The sequence below is a fragment of the Cherax quadricarinatus genome, unplaced genomic scaffold, assembly GCF_038502225.1.
Source record: "Cherax quadricarinatus isolate ZL_2023a unplaced genomic scaffold, ASM3850222v1 Contig229, whole genome shotgun sequence".
NCBI lineage: Eukaryota > Metazoa > Arthropoda > Malacostraca > Decapoda > Parastacidae > Cherax > Cherax quadricarinatus.
Window position 1 is genome coordinate 86,037 of NW_027195255.1, and position 25,153 is coordinate 111,189.

General features: G+C 41.6%; 1 protein-coding gene across 1 annotated transcript in view; it reads right to left on the reverse strand.

Moving 5' to 3' along the window:
* Nucleotides 1-25,153, reverse strand: part of LOC138851271 (GPN-loop GTPase 3-like) — a 41,194-nt gene that overhangs the window by 6,608 nt on the left and 9,433 nt on the right. The window contains 3 exon segments of the mRNA XM_070080219.1: nucleotides 2,465-2,598; nucleotides 15,661-15,793; nucleotides 17,397-17,482. Coding sequence (XP_069936320.1) covers nucleotides 2,465-2,598; nucleotides 15,661-15,793; nucleotides 17,397-17,482 — 353 coding nt within the window.

Sequence of the window (25,153 nt, forward strand, 5' to 3'; positions counted from 1 at the left end):
CTTCATTAAGAATGGTATTCATCTTCTTATGCCCTGTTGTATGGATCATGATATCATCAGCATAGCTTATAGCTATATGTTTAGGTGAGGCATATAGAGCATTTAGGAGAGCATTAATCAGAATATTAAATAGCATGGGACTAAGAACTCCTCCCTGCGGTGTACCTAAAGACATTTCTTTAGAATCACTTCTGAAGCCTTGGTAAAGGACAGAGGATACTCTATTTGACAGGTATCCTATTATCCAGCAGAGTAAGCTACCACCAATATTCATTTTGGCTAGTTCATGTAGTATAACGGTTCTGTTTGCAATATCAAATGCAGATTTTAGATCAAGAAAAGTGGTAAAACTAGTAGAGGTGTGTGCAGTGAGAAAGGTGGAAATACAGTTCTGCACACTTTTACCTTTCATGAACCCATAGAGGTAGGGGAAAAGTTGATATCTGATTCTGTAGTACAATCTGTTAAGCATCATTCTTTCAAAAGTTTTGCAAAGACAACTAGTTAAGGAGATCGGCCTAAATGTATCAGGCTGTTGGGGCTTAGGGATAGGCACAATGAGACTATTGGTCCAGGAAGTAGGAAGAACGCCCTCAATGTAACTGAGATTATACAGTGCCAACAAAGGGTTATCAGGCATGTGCCTTAGAGTTCTGAGAATATCATAGGTTATACCATCCTCTCCAGGAGCAGTTGATCGACCTTTGGTTAATGCATTATCTAATTCATACTCGGTAAAGAGGCAATCACTCTCATCAATATTTTGGCTCATAAAATTAATCAGTTTCAACATTTCTTCAGAAGTACTCTCTAAATTTTTTCTAATATGAGATGGAAGGCTTTCATGCCTGGATGTTTCGGACCAGTCATTTATGAGGTCATTTGCTTTTTCAAGAGGAAAGGGATGAGCAACATTGCCAGTCTTTTTCCTGGTTATTTTATTTATACCTTTCCAAGCCAAACTCAAAGGGGTGGACCTATTTAATCCACTAACAAACTGTTCCCATTCCTGTTGCCTAAGTTCTTCCTTTCTATTCCTTGCATTTGTTAGTGCAGCTTGGAACGTTCTGAGCAGGTCTGGGGTTCTACATTCACGGTATGCTTTACCAATCCTCCTAGCTGCATGTGTTAGATTGCGCAGCTGTGGATCATTATAGTATTTACATTGGTTTTTATTGTTATTTATAGTGGAGGGTCTTTGCTTCCTATTCCTGCCCACTTGATCTGTGAGAACACTCTCAATAGTGGTAATTAAATCATCATTAAATTTTTGTGTACCAGTGGGCTCGTAATTCTTATACCATTGATCCAAGTGGTTAATAAAGTTGTCTCTGTGTTCTGGTTTGAGAATAAGTTTCCTCCTTCTGTATTTAGCTCCTTGATTGCTGGAGATGTGATCAAGATTGACAGTTGTTAGTCTTGGGAAGTAATCAGAAAGAAGATCATCAACTATGACAGAGTCATGCATCGTATATGATGTATTAAATCCAAGACACAGATCTAGTATGCCACCATATATGTGAGTAGGCTCAGTAGTGCCCACAATTCGAACATTATCATGCTCATTCAGCAATCTCACTAGTTTAGTTCCATTGGTGTTTGTAATAGACCCACCAATATTCTTATGTCTGGCATTAAAATCTCCAAGAATGATGGTAGGTTCACTATTGATGCGATCTGGTAAAGCATCAGGTCGAAGCTGGTTCGCTGGGGCATAAAGATTAAAAATGTTTATGGAAAAATCGCCTGCATATACTTTGACACCATGATACTGCATGTTAACTCGACTCTGCAAGGAAAGGAGTGAATGTGGCAAGTTCTTTCTGACATACATCACACAACAGTTGGTTGACCTTAGGTTATAAGCTGCATATCCAGGCAAGTTTGGTGGAGGTGCTCCATCTTTCAATCTACATTCCTGCAAACAGATGACATCAATATTCTTGGTTGCACTAATATGATGTAAGTCAGGCAACCGCTTCCTGATGGAAGCAATGTTCCATGAAAAGATTTGTAATGTATCCATTGTAGTGAGTTATTACAATCTCTTGCTCATAAGATGGTAAAACTATTATGCTTTGACTGCAGTGTGCAGACACTTAAGAGCAAATAGCATAGTTTGTACGTCTTTATCTTCAGAACCTTTATTTTTAAGCATTTTTCGGCATTTTGGCAGCCAGTTATGAGGCAAGTTTTGAAGGCAAGAGTTATGGGCTTCTTTCTCACAAATTGCTGGAAGCTGAACGGAGATTGCTGCACTTTTGACATCATCACCATGCTCAAGAGCATCATCCTGATTACATATATTTATTAAACTTGTCAGGATCTGTTCAAGATGCTCAATTTTTTTCTGGAAATTTGTTATAATATGAGGAAGGTCAGGCGAATCCAATGCCTCTCCGGAGGATGGCACTTCTGGGTTAGTGCTTCCTTTAACACCTATAGAGAAAAATAAAAATCTTACTTTTTATTGAACTTAGAAGTGGCACGTTGTGAGTCTAGCAACTCTCGTACCTCCGGAACAAGGAACATCTCAAGGTGTTGTTGTGCTGCCTTGTTCAGTAAGTCCATCTTGGTCAGCACATTTATGTGAGGAACCTGACAACACACAACACTTGAGTCACATGCTCTGATAACACTAGTGAAGATGATGTACAAACAACACTATTGAAGATAATATACTGACAACAATAGTGTCTTGTTCTTCACAGCAGTCATGGAGACAATATCAACAGACTCACTTTCAGTTCATCTTTCTCACTGTTTATCTTACCCTGCACTCTTTTTTTTCTCTTTCTACTGGTCACTCCATCTGTTCATACTGCAAGTTGCTCCCTAAATGAGCTTATTTATGTTCATGTTATTATAGCAAGTTATAGATCTACTCAGCCTTTCAAATACATTTCTATGACATTCAGATTCATTAGTCATTTCTAACACTATTTCTAGTACCTGATGCAAAGAGACCAAGGTTTTATTTTGCCCTGTCTTTCAAAATACTTTCTTTGGTATGTATAATTCAGTGAGATTAAATCCATACAAACACTACATCAATTCCATTTTCTCCAGTTTTCTAATATTTATAGGTGGCTGCTTCAATAAGTATGTTGTTGAAAGTCCTTATGCAACCATCAACTTTTAGTGTCAGAGCCTCAACCATCCACCTCAGCATCAACCATCCACCTCAGCATCCTTCTACACTGTTCAGCATCATCAATATGCACCAACAATCACAATTTAAGGTAAGATTATTTCTGTAACATTTGTAGATTTAACCAATGCATTAAACATAATACATCTCGACAAGCAACTATAGTTAATCATTATTTTTATTTGCTTGCAATTTGGAGACCTAAAAAGACTGCCATTTTTGGGGGGTCCAAGGAATGCAAAGCAGTACATAAAAAAATTCAGGTTGAAATTCTCGGCCAAGCATCAAAGCATCACTTACAGCTGCCATTATTTAATGATTAACACATTAATTGCAAAGCAATACCTTTATCCTTAACAACCTGCTCCTTTGTAGGAAACTTCTCCTGTTTTTGTAGCAGATAACCTAAGCTGGCCAGGACCACCAGAAGGTATCTCTCAGCTACTAGGTCTTTGCCTAAGCTAGCCAGGACCATCACAAGGTCCCCTTCAGCAGTAGTAAGCATAAAAGAACAAGGTTACCAGGTTTTCTCCAAATACTCCATCATACATCCCATAAAGTGTAGGAAAACTCTTTCCCAGACAAGACGGTCCAAAAGACTGGGACAGATCTAACTGTAAAGCTCTTGTCTAGCATATTTAGAGCAGTGATGCGACCATGGCCAAAAGCTGGTGCCAATAAATGGATAATAGCCACACTACTACCATCTTTTATGACAAGCAGAAAACTACAAGCATTACACTATCCACAAACGTTAAATTCTGAGAATGAGTGTCACAATACTGTGGCTGGAACAATACACAAATAACCCACATTTAAGAGGCTGAAACTTGTGATGTTTTGGTCTGACTTGGACCATTAACAAATCTATATGATGTTACTGGTCCAAGTCGGACTAAAACATCGGGATAAGTTTCAGTCTCCTACGTGTGGATTACCTGTGTATTAAAATGTGGGATTTTATGAGTTTTTTTTCATTTCATATAAATGAAGCTATTGCTAAATTTTCCCTGTAAAATGCAGTGTAGAAAATAAGTTTGATTAAAAATTCTGGTAACTGATGTGTTTCTACACAATATAATAACTCTGCTATTTATGTGATCATTCTGTGTTCCTGGTAATAACTATGCTAAACACACACACACAAAGTAAAGCTGTGTACACTGGAGCCTCATTTTTTGGCTGCTTTGTTTATCGGTCGATTCATACTTAGGCCAAATTTGGGCGGAAATTTTGCTCCATATTTCGGCTGGTGCCTCGTAAGTCGGTGGCATTAGATGCATTAGCTCGCCTCTTCCGCGGGGATGCCACACTTTGGTGAGTTAGTTTCCCTGTGTCTCTCGGTGAATGAGCATATACTCCACGCATTCATCCAAACATTTCCTTAAAATCCATTGGTTTTTGTGATTCTTTATTAAGTGCGACTGTGAAATAAGCCACCATGGGACCAAAGAAACTTCCTAGTGCTAGACCTTTGGTAAAGAAAGTGAGAAACACTATAGAATTGAAGAAAGAAATTGTAGCAAGGTACAAAAGTGGAGAAGGAAGAGAGGGGGAAGAATGTGCCTTCTTCAGTGATTCTACGATATGTACAATACTAAAGCAGCAGGAGTCACAGGTTCTAACCTCACCCGTGGTATGGTTTGCTTTTTTTTTAAAGTAAAAATAATATTACCGAGTGAGCGGCAGTCACCGATGTTACTGTAAGTGGTTCACTTTCTGTCAACTTCTCGCCTCTATATTTTGGTAAGTATTTATCACAAAAAAAAAAAAAAAAATCTGTTTTAAAACTCGGAAAAATATTCTTAAGATTTTGGTAAGAAAAACAATTTTTTTTTTTCAAATACTTTTCGACACTGAGAGCAGGTTTATAATCAGGGCTGTCGACAGTGAAAAGATTAAATAAAAGTTCATTGAATTGATGGTCTACACACACACACAAATGACTGCACTGATGGACTACTGAACATTCTAAGAATAAGGTAATTTACTGCACTGTACAGTAAATTACCCTACCTGAAAAGAAGAGAGTTTAAAGTACAGTAGAGTACAATAATTTTTCTATCCATTCCTGGTGGAGAGATGACCTTACAGTAGGTATATTCCTGTGATTTCTAGTGGCTGAGTCAGAGCTGTGTAGCTCCAGCAGTAACATAACAAATCAAGTCAATCAAATCAAATCAAAGTTTATTCTCTATAAGGATTACAATGCAGGGTTTACAGATTTTGGTTATTGTGTGGTTTACATGTAATAAAATACTAATTACAGAGGGGGCCACTAGAACACCTAGCAAGGCTAGGCATTTCGGGCAAACTTAGATTAATTCGTAACCCTAAATTATTACAAATTGTGGAGTAAATTGACTAAATACTAGTTTGTGAGTTTAGCAATGTGAATGCTTTTGTTTTGGCGCAATACATAGTTTCTATATTGGAGTATCACAGGCAAACTTGTGACTAGTTAGGAATCATTATTTTAAGATTAAGATACGTACAGTGGACCCCCGCATAACGATGGCATCACATAGCGATTATTTCGCATACCGCTTACTTTAATCGCAAAATTTTTGCCGCGCATACCGATTAAAAACCCGCTCACCGATTTTCGTCCAAGACGCGTCCAATGTGCGCCCTCAGCCAGCCTCACATGTGCCGCCCGTGCCATTGTTTACCAGCCAGCCTCCGCGCTAACATCCAAGCATACACTCGGAATATTTCGTATTATTACAGTGTTTTCGGTGCTGTTTCTGGAAAATAAGTGACCATGGGCCCCAAGAAAGCTTCTAGTGCCAACCGTACACCAATAAGGGTAAGAATACCCATTGAAATGAAGAAAGAGATCATTGATAAGTATGAAAGTGGAGTGCGTATCGCCGACCTAGTCAAGTTGTACAAGAAACCCCAATCAACCATCGCTACTATTGTGGGCACCAAAAAGACAATCAAGGAAGCTGTTCTTGCCAAAGGTTTAACTGTGTTTACGAAACAAAGATCGCAAGTGATGGAAGATGTTGAGAGACTCTTATTGGTGTGGATAAATGAAAAACAGCTAGCAGGAGATAGCGTCTCTCAAGCGATCATATGTGAAAAGGCTAGGAAGTTGCATGACGATTTAATTAAAAAAATGCCTGCAACTAGTGATGATGTGAGTGAATTTAAGGCCAGCAAAGGTTGGTTTGAGAGATTTAAGAAGCGTAGTGGCATCCATAGTGTGATAAGGCATGGTGAGGCTGCCAGTTCGGACCACAAAGCGGCTGAAAAATATGTGCAGGAATTCAAGGAGTGCATAGAAACTGAAGGACTGAAACCTGAACAAGTGTTTAATTGTGATGAAACAGGCCTGTTCTGGAAGAAAATGCCAAGCAGGACCTACATTACTCAGGAGGAAAAGGCACTCCCAGGACATAAGCCTATGAAAGACAGGCTTACTCTTCTCATGTGTGCCAATGCTACTGGTGATTGCAAAGTGAAGCTTTTATTAGTGTATCACTCTGAAACTCCCAGAGCGTTCAGGCAAAAGAATGTCCTCAAGGATAATTTGTGTGTGCTGTGAAGGGCAAACAGTAAGGCATGGGTCACTAGGGAATTTTTCTATAACTGGTTACACCATGCATTTGCCCCCAATGTGAAAGATTACCTAACTGAAAAGAAATTAGAACTTAAGTGCCTCCTGGTGTTAGACAATGCCCCTGGTCATCCTACAGACGTGGCAGAGCGACTTTATGGGGACATGAGCTTCATTAAGGTGAAGTTTTTGCCTCCTAATACCACTCCTCTCCTGCAGCCCATGGACCAGCAGGTTATTTCCAACTTCAAGAAACTGTACACAAAAGCTCTGTTTGAAAGGTGCTTTGTAATGACCTCAGAAACTCAACTGACTCTAAGAGAGTTTTGGAGAGATCACTTTAATATCCTCAATTGTGTAAACCTTATAGGTAAGGCTTGGGAGGAAGTGACTAAGAGGACCTTGAACTCTGCTTGGAAGAAACTGTGGCCAGAATGTGTAGACAAAAGGGATTTTGAAGGGTTTGAGGCTAACCCTGAGAATCCTGTGCCAGTTGAGGAATCCAATGTGGCATTGGGAAAGTCCTTGGGGTTGGAGGTTAGTGGGGAGGATGTGGAAGAGTTGGTGGAGGAGGACAATGAAGAACTAACCACTGATGAACTGATAGATCAACTTCAAGAGCAAGAGGCCAGACCTGGGGAAACTGGTTCAGAGGAGGGGAGAGAGAAATTGAAGAAGTTTGCCAGCGTGTCAGCGTGCCTCGTTGTGCTCCCGGTTTTCTCGTGTTTTCACGGTCGCTCTTACGTGCTAGAACTTTAATTTGTGTCATCAATCCTATACGATACATCCCTCTAGCGCCTGGAACCAATCTTGGGCGGAAAACATTATATACTGAGTCAAAAAAGGAGAATTAGTGTGCACTGCGTAGCAGAGTTTACTGCCAGAGGGGAATCATAGGCCTTTGTCCCGTGTGGAAAAAATAATAATAATTGAACTTTTCATGTCAGAGGAAAGAAAGTCTCCCTGATAACATTGAGTATACATAGTGTATAGTGTATACTACAGTGGCTCCCTAGTATATTGATGATAAAGGCTAAAGTGTCATTTGAAAACAGGTGAATTTGTAAATGAAGTGATAAGCCTATAGAGGAAGGTGCCAGAAGTCGCCAGAAACTTACCACAGGTCAGCTGTTTTTAATAATCTTCCTGGCCTGCTAGTGTACTCGCATATAATCTAGTGATACCAGTGAATAGCAGAATACAGTGTTGTAGTAGCAACTAACCAGTATTATAATGGTACTTAGTGGAGTGGAGTGACTTTCATTAGTTTCTTTTCTTGAAATACGAGACGTTACTGTGAATTTCATATAACCTGTAGTTACCAGCGGTCGCAATATACACAACGAGAAGCAATTATTACTACAGAAAAAGCGTCCTTCCTCCAAAATTTGCACCAGTCAACTATAGTGATAATATAGCATTTATTGTGGTGGAGACGGAAAAAAAAAAAAAAAAAAATAGAAAAGCCAGATACAGCGATTGATAAACAAGGAGGTGACCGTTCGTCATTGTAGGAGCTGCCAGATATCACCGGCTCTTCAACACGCAAGTTATACTTTTGTATCAGTCAAATCACATATTACTCGGGTAGATAATTTCCAGTAGATCCTTCATGTGTTAGCTCAAATCACCGACCAGTATGTTTTAAATAAGTGACCCACTGATCAGAGCAGATCGACTGGTCCGGACCCTTGACTGGTCCGAACCCTTGACTGGTCCGAACCCGGGACTGGTTTCAAACAGTTTCGTTGGACAATAAAGCAGACTGTAAACGGATGGGGTTGTAGGCGCCCTTATAAACACAAACATTAAAAATCAGGAACGTGACGGTAAGCTGTCCAATATACAAAAAGAGTTAGAAACAGAAATACAAATAGCTAGAGCTTCATTTAAGGTTATTAATATAATATTCAAGAGGTTGCTAGTAGAATTGCAGTAAATCAACCATTCAAATCATTATGAAGCTGTGTGTAGTCTGTGGTCAGTCAAACAAACGGGCTTCCACATGGATAAATTGTCATTTTTGTGGAAATTGGTGTCACGCCCCTTGTGCAGATATCCCAGAACTAGCTACAAGCAGTATTAAAACAGAGAAGTGTTTCTGGGTATGCCCAAATGAGGAAAATCTGTGGACTAAAATCACAAGGGTATTAAAAGAGGACAACATCAAAGCTGCTTTCATAGAAAACCTGGAAGCTTTCTACAACAGATGGGAACATAAAAAGTCTGGGCTGAATGGTACTGCCCTTGATACTGGCCATGTAGTCACAAACTGTAAGGCTGGAGGTGATGTCCTGGGAGACAGTAATAGTAAAGCTGGAGGTGCTGTCCTGGGAGACAGTAATGGTGAAGCTGGAGGTGCTGTCCTGGGAGACAGTAGAAATGGTGAAGCTGGAGGTGCTGTCCTGGGAGACAGAAATGGTGAAGCTGGAGATACTGTCCTGGGAGACAGAAATGGTGAAGCTGGAGATACTGTCCTGGGAGACAGTAATGGTGAAGCTGGAGATTTTGTCCAGGTAGTCGGGAATTATACGCAGGAAGGAATACATATAAATGACCTCATAGGGGACAGGAGCCATAGTAGGGAAACAAGTGTAGTCAAAGATAAGATAAAACCAATATTGCAAACTAGAAATACCGCAGGAAATAGCAAACAAGAGGACTCCAATAGCAATAGTGAGGATAAATTACCAAAAACAACTGGTGGGAGCTCCATTGTTGGTGCTAGGGAGGATAGAAGTAAGACAGGGAAACATGCACCAACAGGGAATACAGTCACAGAAACCCAAGGCAAGCGGAAACCAAGCCTGTGCACATACTATGCACTTGGTATCTGCTGGCATGGGAAATCTGGAAAAACAGATGGGACGTGCAACTATGACCACCCTAGAAAATGCCATGCCCATATGACAACAGGAAAATGCAAACTCCCTTCCTGTAAGCTTTTTCACCCTGAAATGTGTACCTCTTCAGTACAGGAAAGACTGTGCTATAACTTAAATTGCCAGGCATACCATCTAAAGGGGACAAAAAGATACAAAACATCCAGGCCATGGGAAAACCTGGGTAGCCACAGCCACTCAAGAGGGAGAGGTTTTTTAGTGCCAGGAAGGAAAAAAAACTGGCAGGAAATGGCAGAAATCGTACACCAAATCCAGTCATTCCTGGAGTGGAACCACAGTCGATGGCCTCCACTCCAAACCAACAGATACAGATACTAATGCCGGAAAAAAAATCCCCCCCCCAGTACCAACAATACCACCAGTCCGATAACATTCTTCTTTGCAAATATACAGGGTCTAAAGCCAGCAACAAACAACAAAATACCTTTCATCCGTGGACTGCTTGCAGAGGCAAAGGCAATGTTCGCGGCTTTCACTGAGACCCACATAAAGGATCACTTGGACAATGAAATATGGATCCCAGGTTACAACCTATACAGATGTGACAGAGTGAACAGGCAAAAGGGGGGGGTTGGCCTGTACATTGCAGAGTCACTTGTTTGCACAGAACTGCTTAATGCCTCAAATGACGTAGTGGAAGTTTTAGCAGTAAAGGTCGAGAACCAAAACCTAGTCATTGTGGTAGTCTACAAGCCTCCGGATGCAACATCCCAGCAATTCCAGGAACAGCTGTTAAAAATTGACCACTGTCTGGAAAATCTTCCAGCTCCTGCACCCAACATCTTGCTCCTGGGGGATTTCAACTTAAGGCACCTAAAATGGAGGAATATAGCAAATAATATTGTTGCAGTAATAACACCAGGAGGCAGCTCTGATGAAAACTCACACTCACACGAGCTTTTAAATCTCTGCACAAAATTCAATTTAAACCAGCAAATAATAGAGCCTACTAGACTGGAGAATACACTAGACCTCATATTCACTAACAATGATGATCTGATAAGAAATGTCACCATATCAAAAACAATATACTCAGATCACAACATAATTGAGGTTCAGACATGTATGCGAGGAGCCCCAGACCGACAAAATGAGACTAGTCACGAGGGAGCATTCACCAAATTCAACTTCAATAACAAAAACATAAAGTGGGACCAAGTAAACCAAGTCCTAACCGATATAAGCTGGGAAGATATACTAAGCAACACAGACCCAAACTTATGCCTAGAACAGATTAACTCGGTGGCACTCGATGTATGCACAAGGCTTATTCCTCTAAGAAAAAGGAGGAGTAGATGTAAAATAGAAAGAGACAGGCGCTCCCTTTACAGGCGACGGAAAAGAATAACAGAGCGGCTAAAAGAGGTCAATATATCTGAAATGCGCAGGGAGACACTGGTCAGAGAAATAGCAAGCATCGAACTTAAGCTAAAAGAATCCTTTAGGAGTCAGGAATCGCGGGAAGAACTAAAAGCTATAAATGAAATCGAAAGAAACCCAAAGTATTTCTTCTCCTATGCCAAATCAAAATCGAGAACAACGCCCAGTATTGGGCCCCTACTTAAACAAGATGGGTCCTACACAGATGACAGCAAGGAAATGAGTGAGCTACTCAAGTCCCAATATGACTCAGTTTTTAGCAAGCCGCTAACCAGATTGAGAGTCGAAGATCAAAATGAATTTTTTATGAGAGAGCCACAAAATTTGATTAACACAAGCCTATCCGATGTTATCCTGACGCCAAATGACTTCGAACAGGCGATAAATGACATGCCCATGCACTCTGCCCCAGGGCCAGACTCATGGAACTCTGTGTTCATCAAGAACTGCAAGAAGCCCCTATCACGAGCCTTTTCCATCCTATGGAGAGGGAGCATGGACACGGGGGTCGTCCCTCAGTTACTAAAAACAACAGACATAGCCCCACTCCACAAAGGGGGCAGTAAAGCAACAGCAAAGAACTACAGACCAATAGCACTAACATCCCATATCATAAAAATCTTTGAAAGGGTCCTAAGAAGCAAGATCACCACCCATCTAGAAACCCATCAGTTACACAACCCAGGGCAACATGGGTTTAGAACAGGTCGCTCCTGTCTGTCTCAACTACTGGATCACTACGACAAGGTCCTAAATGCACTAGAAGACAAAAAGAATGCAGATGTAATATATACAGACTTTGCAAAAGCCTTCGACAAGTGTGACCATGGCGTAATAGCGCACAAAATGCGCGCTAAAGGAATAACAGGAAAAGTCGGTCGATGGATCTATAATTTCCTCACTAACAGAACACAGAGAGTAGTCGTCAACAGAGTAAAGTCCGAGGCAGCTACGGTGAAAAGCTCTGTTCCACAAGGCACAGTACTAGCTCCCATCTTGTTCCTCATCCTCATATCCGACATAGACAAGGATGTCAGCCACAGCACCGTGTCTTCCTTTGCAGATGACACCCGAATCTGCATGACAGTGTCTTCCATTGCAGACACTGCAAGGCTCCAGGCGGACATCAACCAAATCTTTCAGTGGGCTGCAGAAAACAATATGAAGTTCAACGATGAGAAATTTCAATTACTCAGATATGGTAAACATGAGGAAATTAAATCTTCATCAGAGTACAAAACAAATTCTGGCCACAAAATAGAGCGAAACACCAACGTCAAAGACCTGGGAGTGATTATGTCGGAGGATCTCACCTTCAAGGACCATAACATTGTATCAATCGCATCTGCTAGAAAAATGACAGGATGGATAATGAGAACCTTCAAAACTAGGGAGGCCAAGCCCATGATGACACTCTTCAGGTCACTTGTTCTATCTAGGCTGGAATATTGCTGCACTCTAACAGCACCTTTCAAGGCAGGTGAAATTGCCGACCTAGAAAATGTACAGAGAACTTTCACGGCGCGCATAACGGAGATAAAACACCTCAATTACTGGGAGCGCTTGAGGTTTCTAAACCTGTATTCCCTGGAACGCAGGAGGGAGAGATACATGATTATATACACCTGGAAAATCCTAGAGGGACTAGTACCGAACTTGCACACGAAAATCACTCACTACGAAAGCAAAAGACTTGGCAGACGATGCACCATCCCCCCAATGAAAAGCAGGGGTGTCACTAGCACGTTAAGAGACCATACAATAAGTGTCAGGGGCCCGAGACTGTTCAACTGCCTCCCAGCACACATAAGGGGGATTACCAACAGACCCCTGGCAGTCTTCAAGCTGGCACTGGACAAGCACCTAAAGTCAGTTCCTGATCAGCCGGGCTGTGGCTCGTACGTTGGTTTGCGTGCAGCCAGCAGCAACAGCCTGGTTGATCAGGCGCTGATCCACCAGGAGGCCTGGTCACAGACCGGGCCGCGGGGGCGTTGACCCCCGAAACTCTCTCCAGGTAAACTCCAGGTAAATATCTTGGAGAGGATCCCAACTGTTTTGGATACTTTTTTTGATATGTGTTGGATATGGGTGCTGAAATTCAGGTTGTTGTCAAGGTATAGGCCTAGGAATTTGCCCTCATTATGTCTGGAAATTAGAGTGATGTCAATCTTAATGTTTAGTTGTGCAGCACCTGCTCTGTTACCAAACATAATATAGTAGGTTTTGTCTGTGTTAAGTGTAAGTTTATTGGCTGTCATCCAAGTTGTTATTTTGAGCAGCTCCTCATTAACAATGGTGTTGAGAGTGGAAAGATTAGGGTGAGAGATGACATAAGTCGTGTCGTCAGCAAAGAGAATGGGTTTCAGGTGTTGGGATACATTTGGAAGATCATTGATGTAAATGAGGAAGAGCAGGGGCCCAAGGACACTTCCCTGTGGAACTCCAGGGGAAATTTGAATGCAACTCTGGATAGCTCACTGTCAGCAACAAAGACATGTGTACTATTTTTAACACTTATTTCTTTTCTTTTTTTGTTTTTACACAATAAGACACAAATGAAAATTCGAAAATCAATAATTATACAGATCAGGATGAAAATAAATTTTGCAAGATCAAGGTCACTTGTGAAATCGTCCTCAGACAAGCAACTAAAGACTCAACAAGTCTCTTGTCCTTGATGAAATGCTTACAGGTTTCTACAGGAATGTGAGGAGGAACTTAGTAAACCATGAGCTGGTATCTTTAACTAATCACTACAAATGCTGGTCTCTTTAACTAATCACTACAAATGCTGGTCTCTTTAACTAATCACTACAAATGCTGGTCTCTTTAACTAATCACTACAAATGCTGGTCTCTTTAACTAATCACTACAAATGCTGGTCTCTTTAACTAATCACTACAATGGGTATCGAACCAGATAAGTAGAAAACGGCAAATGTAATACCTATTTACAGGGTGGATGTTGATGATGCTGTGTCTTTACTGGTGACATACTGATATCTAATAGTAAGGTAGGATTTGAAATATGCAAGTGCATGGCCTCTTATACCATAATGGTCAAGTTTGTGGAGTAGGATGCCGTGGTCTACTGTGCCAAAAGTTTTTCTTAGGTCAATAAAACTTCCTAGTGGATATTCCTTATTTTCCAATGTGGAAGACATACAGGTAGATGGTGTGGGAGATGTAGAGTATATTATGTGGGAGATGTAGAGTATATTATGTGGGAGATGTAGAGTAGATTATGTGGGAGATGTAGAGTAGATTATGTGGGAGATGTAGAGTAGATTATGTGGGAGATGTAGAGTATATTATGTGGGAGATGTAGAGTAGATTATGTGGGAGATGTAGAGTATATTATGTGGGAGATGTAGAGTAGATTATGTGGGAGATGTAGAGTATATTATGTGGGAGATGTAGAGTAGATTATGTGGGAGATGTAGAGTATATTATGTGGGAGATGTATAGTAGATGGTTGAGGAGATGCCAGAATCCATCATCCTTTTTAATTCAGGTTTTGTCTCAGCAGAGTTATACATTATCACTTGCCTTTAGAGTTCTTTCTTAATAACATAATTAAATAAAATAATGATAATCACTGTAAATCCAGGGAAAACTGGAGACCAAATGATAGTACGTGAGCATATGAGCAGCCTATAACCAACTCATGTAGGCTGAGCCAGTCATCTTGTACAATGGAAACAGGCAGGTCATGGACACAAACTATACTGGACAGACCTGCGATGAAGCAGACATGGTCTGCTGCATTGATGGTACTACCAAACACCTCCCATAGAGACTTGGTCTGCTGCATTGGCAATTCAACCAAACATCCCCATGCAGCGGACTCGCTGAGCCTTTGTTCAGAAAGATTTTTTGTTTGTTTTATTCCAAACTCATTTCATATATCAGAACTCTGTCCTTTAGTCCTGTACCTTAGAGGTATGAAGATGGACTGCTCTATCATTACACGTCTTGTCGATGATTCAGTGCATAGGGGCATTTTATACCGAAGTTCTACTGGACCATTATTAAAAGTGGAGCTCTGAACCTATTTAGGTTAGTCAGCATAAATGTTAGAAGCTAAATACTATGATTGCTAATTAGATGACAAGACACGCTACATTAACCCATAAACAGTCCAAGCAGATCTACGTTCACATGTGTAGTGATACAAAAGTAGATCTACGTTTTTATTACATATTTTCAAATGTAACAAAAAAAAAAGTAGATCAAAGTTTTTTACACATTTTCAAATATAAAAAAACAAAAAGATCTACTTTTTTTACTTTTTTTGAAAAAACGTATGTATACGTTTGGACCGTTTACGGGTTAATACCAAAATATACAGAGGTAAGTTTATTTCTAAGGAGAAATTATTATTATAATAGAATGAAAACGCATTAGGGTCATAAAGTATTAGTGTGACTGGAGGTAATGAGATTTGATTCATGGGGACGGAGGTTCCAATTCCATGGATCACAACTCCTTAACCTGCCTCTCTATCTAGTTTACATTATTAGCCATGATCCCCCCCCAACTGAGGGGAGGGGTCATGGCTAATAATGTAAACAAAATAGAGAGGCACATGAAATGAACCAGAAATAAATATACAATTGTGTCTACTAGTAGTAGTAATAATAATATAATACATTTACTGACTTCAAGTTGCACCATGGTGGCTAGAGCAGCAATGCTCCCAGAGAGGAATTTGGTAGTATCGACCATGTATGCCGAATCCAACACAAATACTGCACACACTCAGAAATCCATAGATTGAAGATGACCTATCAATCTGAAAATGAACAGTATGTCACAAATATATTCACAAAAGATGATTTATTAATGTGAAAATGAATAAGACCATAGATTGAAGATAACCTACTTAACAGTCTGTGGCTAAATCTTAATTTATTACACGTAAACTATATCATTTTGTACCACACAGCTGTATAGCCCTTGTGGCTTAGCGCTCCCATCTTGTTCCTCATCCTCATATCTGACATAGACAAGGATGTCAGCCACAGCACCGTGTCTTCCTTTGCAGATGACACTCGAATCTGCATGACAGTGTCTTCCATTGCAGACACTGCAAGGCTCCAGGCGGACATCAACCAAATCTTTCAGTGGGCTGCAGAAAACAATATGAAGTTCAACGATGAGAAATTTCAATTACTCAGATATGGTAAACACAAGGAAATTAAATCTTCATCAGAGTACAAAACAAATTCTGGCCACAAAATAGAGCGAAACACCAACGTCAAAGACCTGAGAGTGATCATGTTGGAGGATCTCACCTTCAAGGACCATAACATTGTATCAATCACTGCTGCTAGAAAAATGACAGGATGGATAATGAGAACCTTCAAAACTAGGGATGCCAAGCCCATGATGACACTCTTCAGGTCACTTGTTTTATCTAGGCTGGAATATTGCTGCACACTAACAGCACCTTTCAAGGCAGGTGAAATTGCCGACCTAGAAAATGTACAGAGAACTTTCACGGCGCGCATAACGGAGATAAAACACCTCAATTACTGGGAGCGCTTGAGGTTCCTGAACCTGTATTCCCTGGAATGCAGTCGGGAGAGATACATGATTATATACACCTGGAAAATCCTAGAGGGACTAGTACCGAACTTGCACACGAAAATCACTCATTACGAAAGCAAAAGACTTGGCAGACAATGCAACATCCCCCCAATGAAAAGCAGGGGTGTCACTAGCACGTTAAGAGACCATACAATAAGTGTCAGGGGCCCGAGACTGTTCAACTGCCTCCCAGCACACATAAGGGGGATTACCAACAGACCCCTGGCAGTCTTCAAGCTGGCACTGGACAAGCACCTAAAGTCAGTTCCTGATCAGCCGGGCTGTGGCTCGTACGTTGGTTTGCGTGCAGCCAGCAGCAACAGCCTGGTTGATCAGGCGCTGATCCACCAGGAGGCCTGGTCACAGACCGGGCCGCGAGGGCATTGACCCCCGGAACTCTCTCCAGGTAAACTCTAGGCTTCTTTTTGATTATAATAATAATAATTTGTACCACATAAGGAAATAAAAATTTGTTTTGCATCTGTAATCTGAAAATGAACACTGCATTTCCACATATCTTTCATGATCTTCAGGGAAAGGAAAGAGGGAACTGGGGAGGGGGATGGGGGGCTCTTGATCCAAGGAATTGACCTACCCTATCCTTGAACTGCCCTTGTGGCTTAGCGCTTCTTTTTGGTTATAATAATAATATCCTTGAACTAAACCTCATTCAGAAACACCTGTCTTTCCCTTGCCGGGTGAAGGTAATGAACCGGGGGTAAGATGGTGGACCACTTAAGTGGTGCACCACACCACCAAATGAAATAGATTCAACAACTGGTGAAGAAAATACACAGTGTACTAGCCTGGTCATGACATTCATGTGAGTGTACAGTTCTATCTGGCCAGGACAGTCAAACAAAATACAGTCTTCACCGTAGTCTCCCAGCTGCTACTGCATATACAAAGTAAATATAAAAGTATGCAGTAATAATGGTAGAATTACCAAATCTTCTTTCAACAAACTGGCCGTATCCCACCGAGACGGGGTGGCCCAAAAAGAAAAACAAGTGTTTCTCTTTTTAACATTAGTTATATATACAGGAGAAGGGGTTACTAGCCCCTTGCTCCCAGCGTTTTAGTTGCCTTTTATGACACTCATGGCTTACAGAGGAAGAATTCTGTTCCACTTCCCCATGGAGATAAGAGGAAAAGAACAAGAACTAGTAAAAAAATAGAAGAAAACACAGAGGGGTGTGTATATATTTGCTTGTACATGTATGTGTAGTGTGACCTAAGTGTAAGTAGAAGTAGCAAGACGTACCTGGAATCTTGCATGTATATGAGACAAAAAAAAGACACCAGCAATCCTACCATCATGTAAAACAATTACAGACTTTCGTTTTACACTTGCTTGGCAGGATGGTAGCACCTCCCTGGGCGGTTGCTGTCTACCAACCTACTACCTAGGAATTACCAATAATATTTTAGGTAAATGAACACATGCAACCAATGGGACATTTTATTGTGGCAACATTTCTCTCTTCAGCAACTTTGTCAAGCTGTTATTGTTTGACAAAGCTCCTGGAAAAAGAAATGTTTAAAGATTAAAGATTCTTTATTTTAGTATGATACAATATTTGTACAAAGGTGAGTGCCATCTAGGTATGCATGCAGAACGACCCTTAGTATGCAAAGCACTTCAGGCAAACTTAAGACTAACTTAACATTAATAAGACAATAACTAATTAACCACTTATATATACAGTCTCTTAGGTGATTGTAAAAAATAAAATTAAGAATTATAATGAATACAAGAGAACTGAATATGCTATTAGTACGCTTTATGACTTTTATCATGTTTCAATGTTTTAGAATTACACGTTGAATTATGATTATAAGTAATGAGGATACTAGCATATTAACTTATTGTGAACACATTCAATATTTTAATGGTTGTGAGAATTACAGATATTGAGAATGTCTTCCATACATTTGTGACAATGAGAATAAGGATATATAGTTTTCTCATATTTATTCTGATGTTAGGATATGTAAGGAAGAGAAAGTGCTTTTTTTTTGCAGTAGTTTTGAAGATGGTGGCAGAGTGACTGGAGATTTCCAACAGGGAGTTCCAGATTCTGGGACCTTTTATGTACACTGAATTTTGACAAAGGTCAAGCCAGACACAGGGTATGTCAGAGATTTTTGTGCCTAGTATTATGTTGATGGGTCCTGTTGTAGCTATCAAGGATGTGCCTCAAGTTGGGATTAATATTAGAATTTATTGTTCTGTATATGTAAGATGCACAGTAGTAAGAGTGAATGTTTTGTAAATGAATGGTTAAGAGAACCGACATGTTAATAAATTAGACACATGTGCAACTCTTGTACACATGTGTCTAATGTCGGTTCTCTGAACCATTCATCTACAAACCTGTCAGACACTGCAACCTCTTGGGATCTTAATACTTGGGAATTCTTCACTTGCCTAATTCTTGGGAACGACCTACTTCCACATTGAACAAATGTGACACCATCTATGACTGCTGCACCTCTCCTGCCAACGGTTTATAAGCTCCTTCTCTGCACATATGCCGTATTCTATTCAAGATTGATGGACTGACCACATCGACTCAAGGTTGAGGGACTGATTACCTCATTCTCCTCCTGTTCTTCAAGATTCTCCTTTGTATGGACTGATGAAGCCACTGTGTGGCGAAACGTTTCCTCAATAAAGATACCCAAGAGTTGCACATGTGTCTAATTTAGTGAATGTTTTGTATAGTAAGTAGATTTAGGTTTTTGATGAGTTAGGGGAGGAGGTTGGCTAGCAGTGGACTGTGATCATTTGTACTGTGGCTTTTTGTAGTTATTACAGGCCATAATAAAATGTCACATTAGTTGCATATGTGTACATTTACTTGACAATATGAAAGTACACATTATAAGCTTGCCAGTAATGACAGGATCACTAACTTGGGCAATATTACTGTTATATTCATGGGAATGCACTAACCCTGTAAGTTTCATACAACACCTGGGAAATGGCAGGTAATAAAGTTTGACCTAAGGGAAGAGGAGCTCCATTTGCTTGAATTATGAGCTCTTCACTAGCATTAAGAAAGTTAAAAATTAAATAAAAATATTAAAAATTGAAATTTTCATTTCAAGAAAATATAGATGGAAGTTACAATGGATGAATTAGCAGTTTGCTTGGTTCCAGGTATGATAATATATCAAGTATATGTTAGGAAAACCTCTTTTTATGCCAAGCATTTTAAGCAAACTAATTGTACACCTTACATACTACGTAATGCTATTTCTCGCATGTCAAATTAAGACTGAAAATTCAGCATGAATATTTTGTGCTTAATTATTTTATGCCTCAAGGGCAGCTCTAGAAACAATCTTTTAAGTGACTCAGGAGAATTAACTGTATATTGCATTTGCTCACAAAATCGTAATGACAAAATTGCAAACAAACCATACCAGAGGCAGGGCTGCAACTTGTGGTTATGGTCAAACAAACCATACCAGAGGCAGGGCTGCAACTTGTGGTTATGGTCAAACAAACCATACCAGAGGCAGGGTTGCAACCTGTGGTTATGGTCAAAAAACAATGCGAGTTCAAGCTCCGCCCGTGGTATGGTTTGATTGCATTTACTCTTGAGCTCTCTAAATAGTCAGGCTCTACTGGGAGACAAATGTTACTGCAATAAGAGCTAGAGTAAGATCACTTACACAAATAACCTGCACAGAAGATGTTTTGGTCCGACTTGGACCATTAACTAGTCACACTAGTTAATGGTACAAGTTTGACTGAAATGTCATCGCAAGTTTGTCTCTCCTGTATGCCCGGAGTATACCTGGAGAGGGCTTCGGGGGTCAATGCCCCCACGGCCCGGTCTGTGACAAGGCCTCATTGTGCATCAGGGCCTGATCAACCAGGCTATTACTGTTGGCCGCACACAACCAGACATATGAACCACAGCCCAGCTGGTCAGGTATTGACTTTAGGTGCCTGTCCAGTGCCTTCTTGAAGACAGGGGTCTATTGGTAATCCCCTTCATGTATGCTGGAAGGCAGTTGAACAGTCTTGGGCCCCTGACACTTATTGTATTGTCTCTTATCGTGCTAGTAGCACCCCTGCTTTTCATTGTGGGGATGTTGCATCATCTGCCGGGTCTTTTGCTTTCGTGGGGAGTGATTTTTGTGTGCAAGTTTGGTACTAATCCCTCTAGGGTTTTCCAAGTACAGTGGACCCCCGCATAACGGACGCCTTGCATAACGGACAATCCGCATAGCGGACGCTTTGATCGCTAAAATTTTGCCCCGCATACCGCCCAAAAACCCGCTCAGCGGCCTTCGTCCGAGACGCGTCCAATGTGCGGCCTGAGCCACGCTCACATGTTCCGCCGGTGGCATTGTTTACATAAGAACATAAGAACGAAGGAACACTGCAGAAGGCCTACTGGCCCATGCGAGGCAGGTCCAAGTCTCCTACCGGCTTAAGCCAATGCACCCAACCTAGTCAGGTCAGGTCACATTGACTTAAGGGAGGAACACGGCAACCGACCTGGTAGCACAAGCTATCAGGTCTAACTCACACCCACCCACATCTACTCATGTATTTATCCAACCTATTTTTAAAGCTACACAACGTTCTGGCCTCTATAACGGTACTTGGGAGTTTGTTCCACTCATCCACAACTCTATTACCAAACCAGTACTTTCCTATATCCTTCCTGAATCTGAATTTTTCCAACTTAAAACCATTGCTGCGAGTCCTGTCTAGGCTAGATATTTTCAGCACACTATTTACATCCCCTTTATTTATTCCTGTCTTCCATTTATACACCTCAATCATATCCCCCCTAATTCTACGTCTTTCTAGAGAGTGCAGTTTCAGGGCCCTTAGTCTATCCTCATAGGGAAGGTTTCTGATACATGGGATCAACTTTGTCATCCTCCTTTGTACATTTTCCAGAGAATTTATATCCATTCTGTAATACGGTGACCAAAACTGTGCAGCATAATCTAAATGAGGCCTAACCAAGGATGTATAGAGTTGAAGAACAACCTGAGGACTCCTATTATTTATGCTTCTTGATATGAAGCCAAGGATTCTATTAGCTTTATTGCGAACACTTATGCACTGTTGTCTTGGTTTCAGATTACTGCTAACCAGAACTCCTAAATCTTTTTCGCAATCCGTAATATTAAGATCTACATTATTTAGTTTATACGTGGCATGGTTATTGTCCTGTCCAACATTTAGAACTTTGCATTTGTCTATATTAAACTGCATCTGCCACTTCTCCGACCACTGCATCAGTCTATTCAAATCTTCCTGGAGTGCTCGAATGTCCTCGTCAGAATGAATTCGACGGCCTATTTTGGTGTCATCGGCAAACTTGCCGATGTCGCTCTTTATGCCCTCATCTATGTCGTTTATGTAGATTGTGAACAGCAGGGGGCCCAACACTGACCCCTGTGGAACACCGCTCGTGACACTTCCCCACTCTGATTTCTCCCCATTTATGCAAACTCTCTGCTGCCTATTTGTCAACCATGCCTCTATCCAGGAAAAAATTTCTCCTATTCCATGTGCTTTAATTTTCCTCAATAGTCTCTGATGTGGGACCCTGTCAAAAGCCTTACTGAAGTCCATATACACAATATCATATTCATTACCATGATCTACCTCCTCAAATACCTTAGCCAGCCTCCGCGGTAACATCCAAGCATACAATCGGAACATTTCGTATTATTACAGTGTTTTTTGGTGATTTTTTTCTGGAAAATAAGTGACCATGGGCCCCAAGATAGCTTCTAGTGCCAACCCTACAGCAATAAGGGTGAGAATTACTTTGGAGATGAAGAAAAAGATCATTGATAAGTATGAAAGTGGAGTGCGTGTCTCCGAGCTGGCCAGGTTGTATAATAAACCCCAATCAACCATCGCTACTATTGGTGGTACAGCTGCTGCTGCTGCTGTACCACCGTCAGCTGCTGCTGCTGCTGTAGTACCGTCAGTTGCTGCTGTAGCATCGTCTGCTGCTGCTGCTGCTGTAGCATCGTCTGCTGCTGCTGCTGCTGCTGTAGCATCGTCTGCTGCTGCTGCTGCTGCTGCAGCATCGTCTGCTGCTGCTGTAACATCGTCAGTTGCTGCTGTAGCATCGTCTGCTGCTGCTGCTGCTGCTGTAGCATCGTCTGCTGCTGCTGCTGCTGCTGCAGCATCGTCTGCTGCTGCTGTAACATCGTCAGTTGCTGCTGTAGCATCGTCTGCTGCTGCTGCTGCTGCTGTAGCATCGTCTGCTGCTGCTGCTGCTGCTGTAGCATCGTCTGCTGCTGCTGCTGCTGCTGTAGCATCGTCTGCTGCTGCTGCTGCTGCTGTAGCATCGTCTGCTGCTGCTGCTGCTGCTGTAGCATCGTCTGCTGCTGCTGCTGCTGCTGCTGCTGTACCACCGTTGTTGGTGTGGCTTATTGAGAATACCAAGAAACAATTAACCCCAGAGGATTTGCCACCCAGGATAACCCAAAAAAGTCAGTGTCATCGAAGACTGTCTAACTTATTTCCATTGGGGTCCTTAATCTTGTCTCCCAGGATGCAACCCACATCAGTAGACTAACACCCAGGTGAACAGGGAAAATGCCTGGAACTAGTGCTCATATTGGTGAATTTAGAGCCAGCAAAGGTTGGTTTGAGAGATTTAAGAATCGTAGTGACATACACAGTGTGATAAGGCCTGTTCTGGAAGAAAATACCAAACAGGACCTACAGTACTCAGGAGGAAAAGGCACTCCCAGGACACAGTGTCTCATCAGTCATTGCTGCATCTTCAATAAAGGTAAGTGTCATTTATTCTTCATTTAGTAGAGTAGTACATGCACAATATATATTGTGCATGTACTACTCTACTTTTGTGCATGTATCCTTCTCTTTGTGTGTAGGAAAATGTCTATTTCATGTGGTAAAATTTTTGTTTTCATACTTTTGGGTGTCTTGCACGGATTAATTTGATTTCCATTATTTCTTATGGGGAAAATTCATTCGCATACCGAACATTTCGCATAACAACCAGCCCTCTTGCACGGATTAAGGTCGCTATGCGGGGGTCCACTGTACAGTGGACCCCCGCATACCGTTGGCATCACATAACGTTAAATCCGCATAGCGATACATTTTATCACTAAAATTTTGCCTCGCAGAGCGCTAAAAAACTCGCTCAATGCTATTCGTCTGAGACGCGTCTATGTGAGGCCTGAGCCAGCCTCACATGTTCCGCCGGTGACATTGTTTACAAGCCAGCCTCCACGGTAACATCCAAGCATACAATCGGAATATTTCGTATTATTACAGCGTTTTTGGTGATTTTATCTGCAAAATAAGTGACCATGGGCCCCAAGAAAGCTTCTAGTGTCAACCCTGTGGTAAAAAGGGAGAGAAATATTATCGAAATACTGTGGTACCATGGTCAACTGCTGATGCTGCTGCTGCTGTAGCACTGTCAGCTGCTGCTGCTGCTGTAGCACCATCAGCTGCTGCTGCTGCTGTACCACCGTCAGCTGCTGCTGCTGCTGTAGTACCATCTGCTGCTGCTGTAGCACCGTCTGCTGCTGCTGTAGCACTGTCAGCTGCTGCTGCTGCTGCTGCTGCTGTAGCACTGTCAGCTGCTGCTGCTGCTGTAGCACCATCAGCTGCTGCTGCTGTTGTACCATTGTCAGCTGCTGCTGCTGCTGTGCCACCGTCAGCTGCTGCTGCTGCTGTAGTACCGTCTGCTGCTGCTGTAGCACCATCTGCTGCTGCTGTAGCACTGTCAGCTGCTGCTGCTGCTGTAGCACCGTCAGCTGCTGCTGCTGTACCACCGTCAGCTGCTGCTGCTACTGTAGTACTGTCTGCTGCTGCTGTAGCACTGTCAGCTGCTGCTGCTGCTGCTGTAGCACTGTCAGCTGCTGCTGCTGCTGCTGTAGCACTGTCAGCTGCTGCTGCTGCTGCTGTAGCACTGTCAGCTGCTGCTGCTGCTGCTGCTGTAGCACCGTTGTTGGTGTGGCTTATTGAGAATACCAAGAAACAATTAACCCCAGAGGGTTAGCCACCCAGGATAACCCAAAAAAGTCAGTGTCATCGAAGACTGTCTAACTTATTTCCATTGGGGTCCTTATCTTGTCTCCCAGGATGCAACCCACACCAGTCGACTAACACCGAGGTGAACAGGGAAAAATGCCTGGAACTAGTGCTCATATTGGTGAATTTAAAGCCAGCAAAGGTTGGTTTGAGAGATTTAAGAATCGTAGTGGCATACACAGTGTGATAAGGCCTGTTCTGGAAGAAAATGCCAAACAGGACCTACAGTACTCAGGAGGAAAAGGCACTCCCAGGACACAGTGTCTCATCAGTCATTGCTGCATCTTCAATAAAGGTAAGTGTCATTTATTCTTCATTTAGTAGAGTAGTACATGCACAATATATATTGTGCATGTACTACTCTACTATTGTGCATGTATCCTTCTCTTTGTGTGTAGGAAAATGTATATTTCATGTGGTAAAAATTTTTTTTTTCATACTTTTGGGTGTCTTGCATGGATTAATTTGATTTCCATTATTTCTTATGGGGAA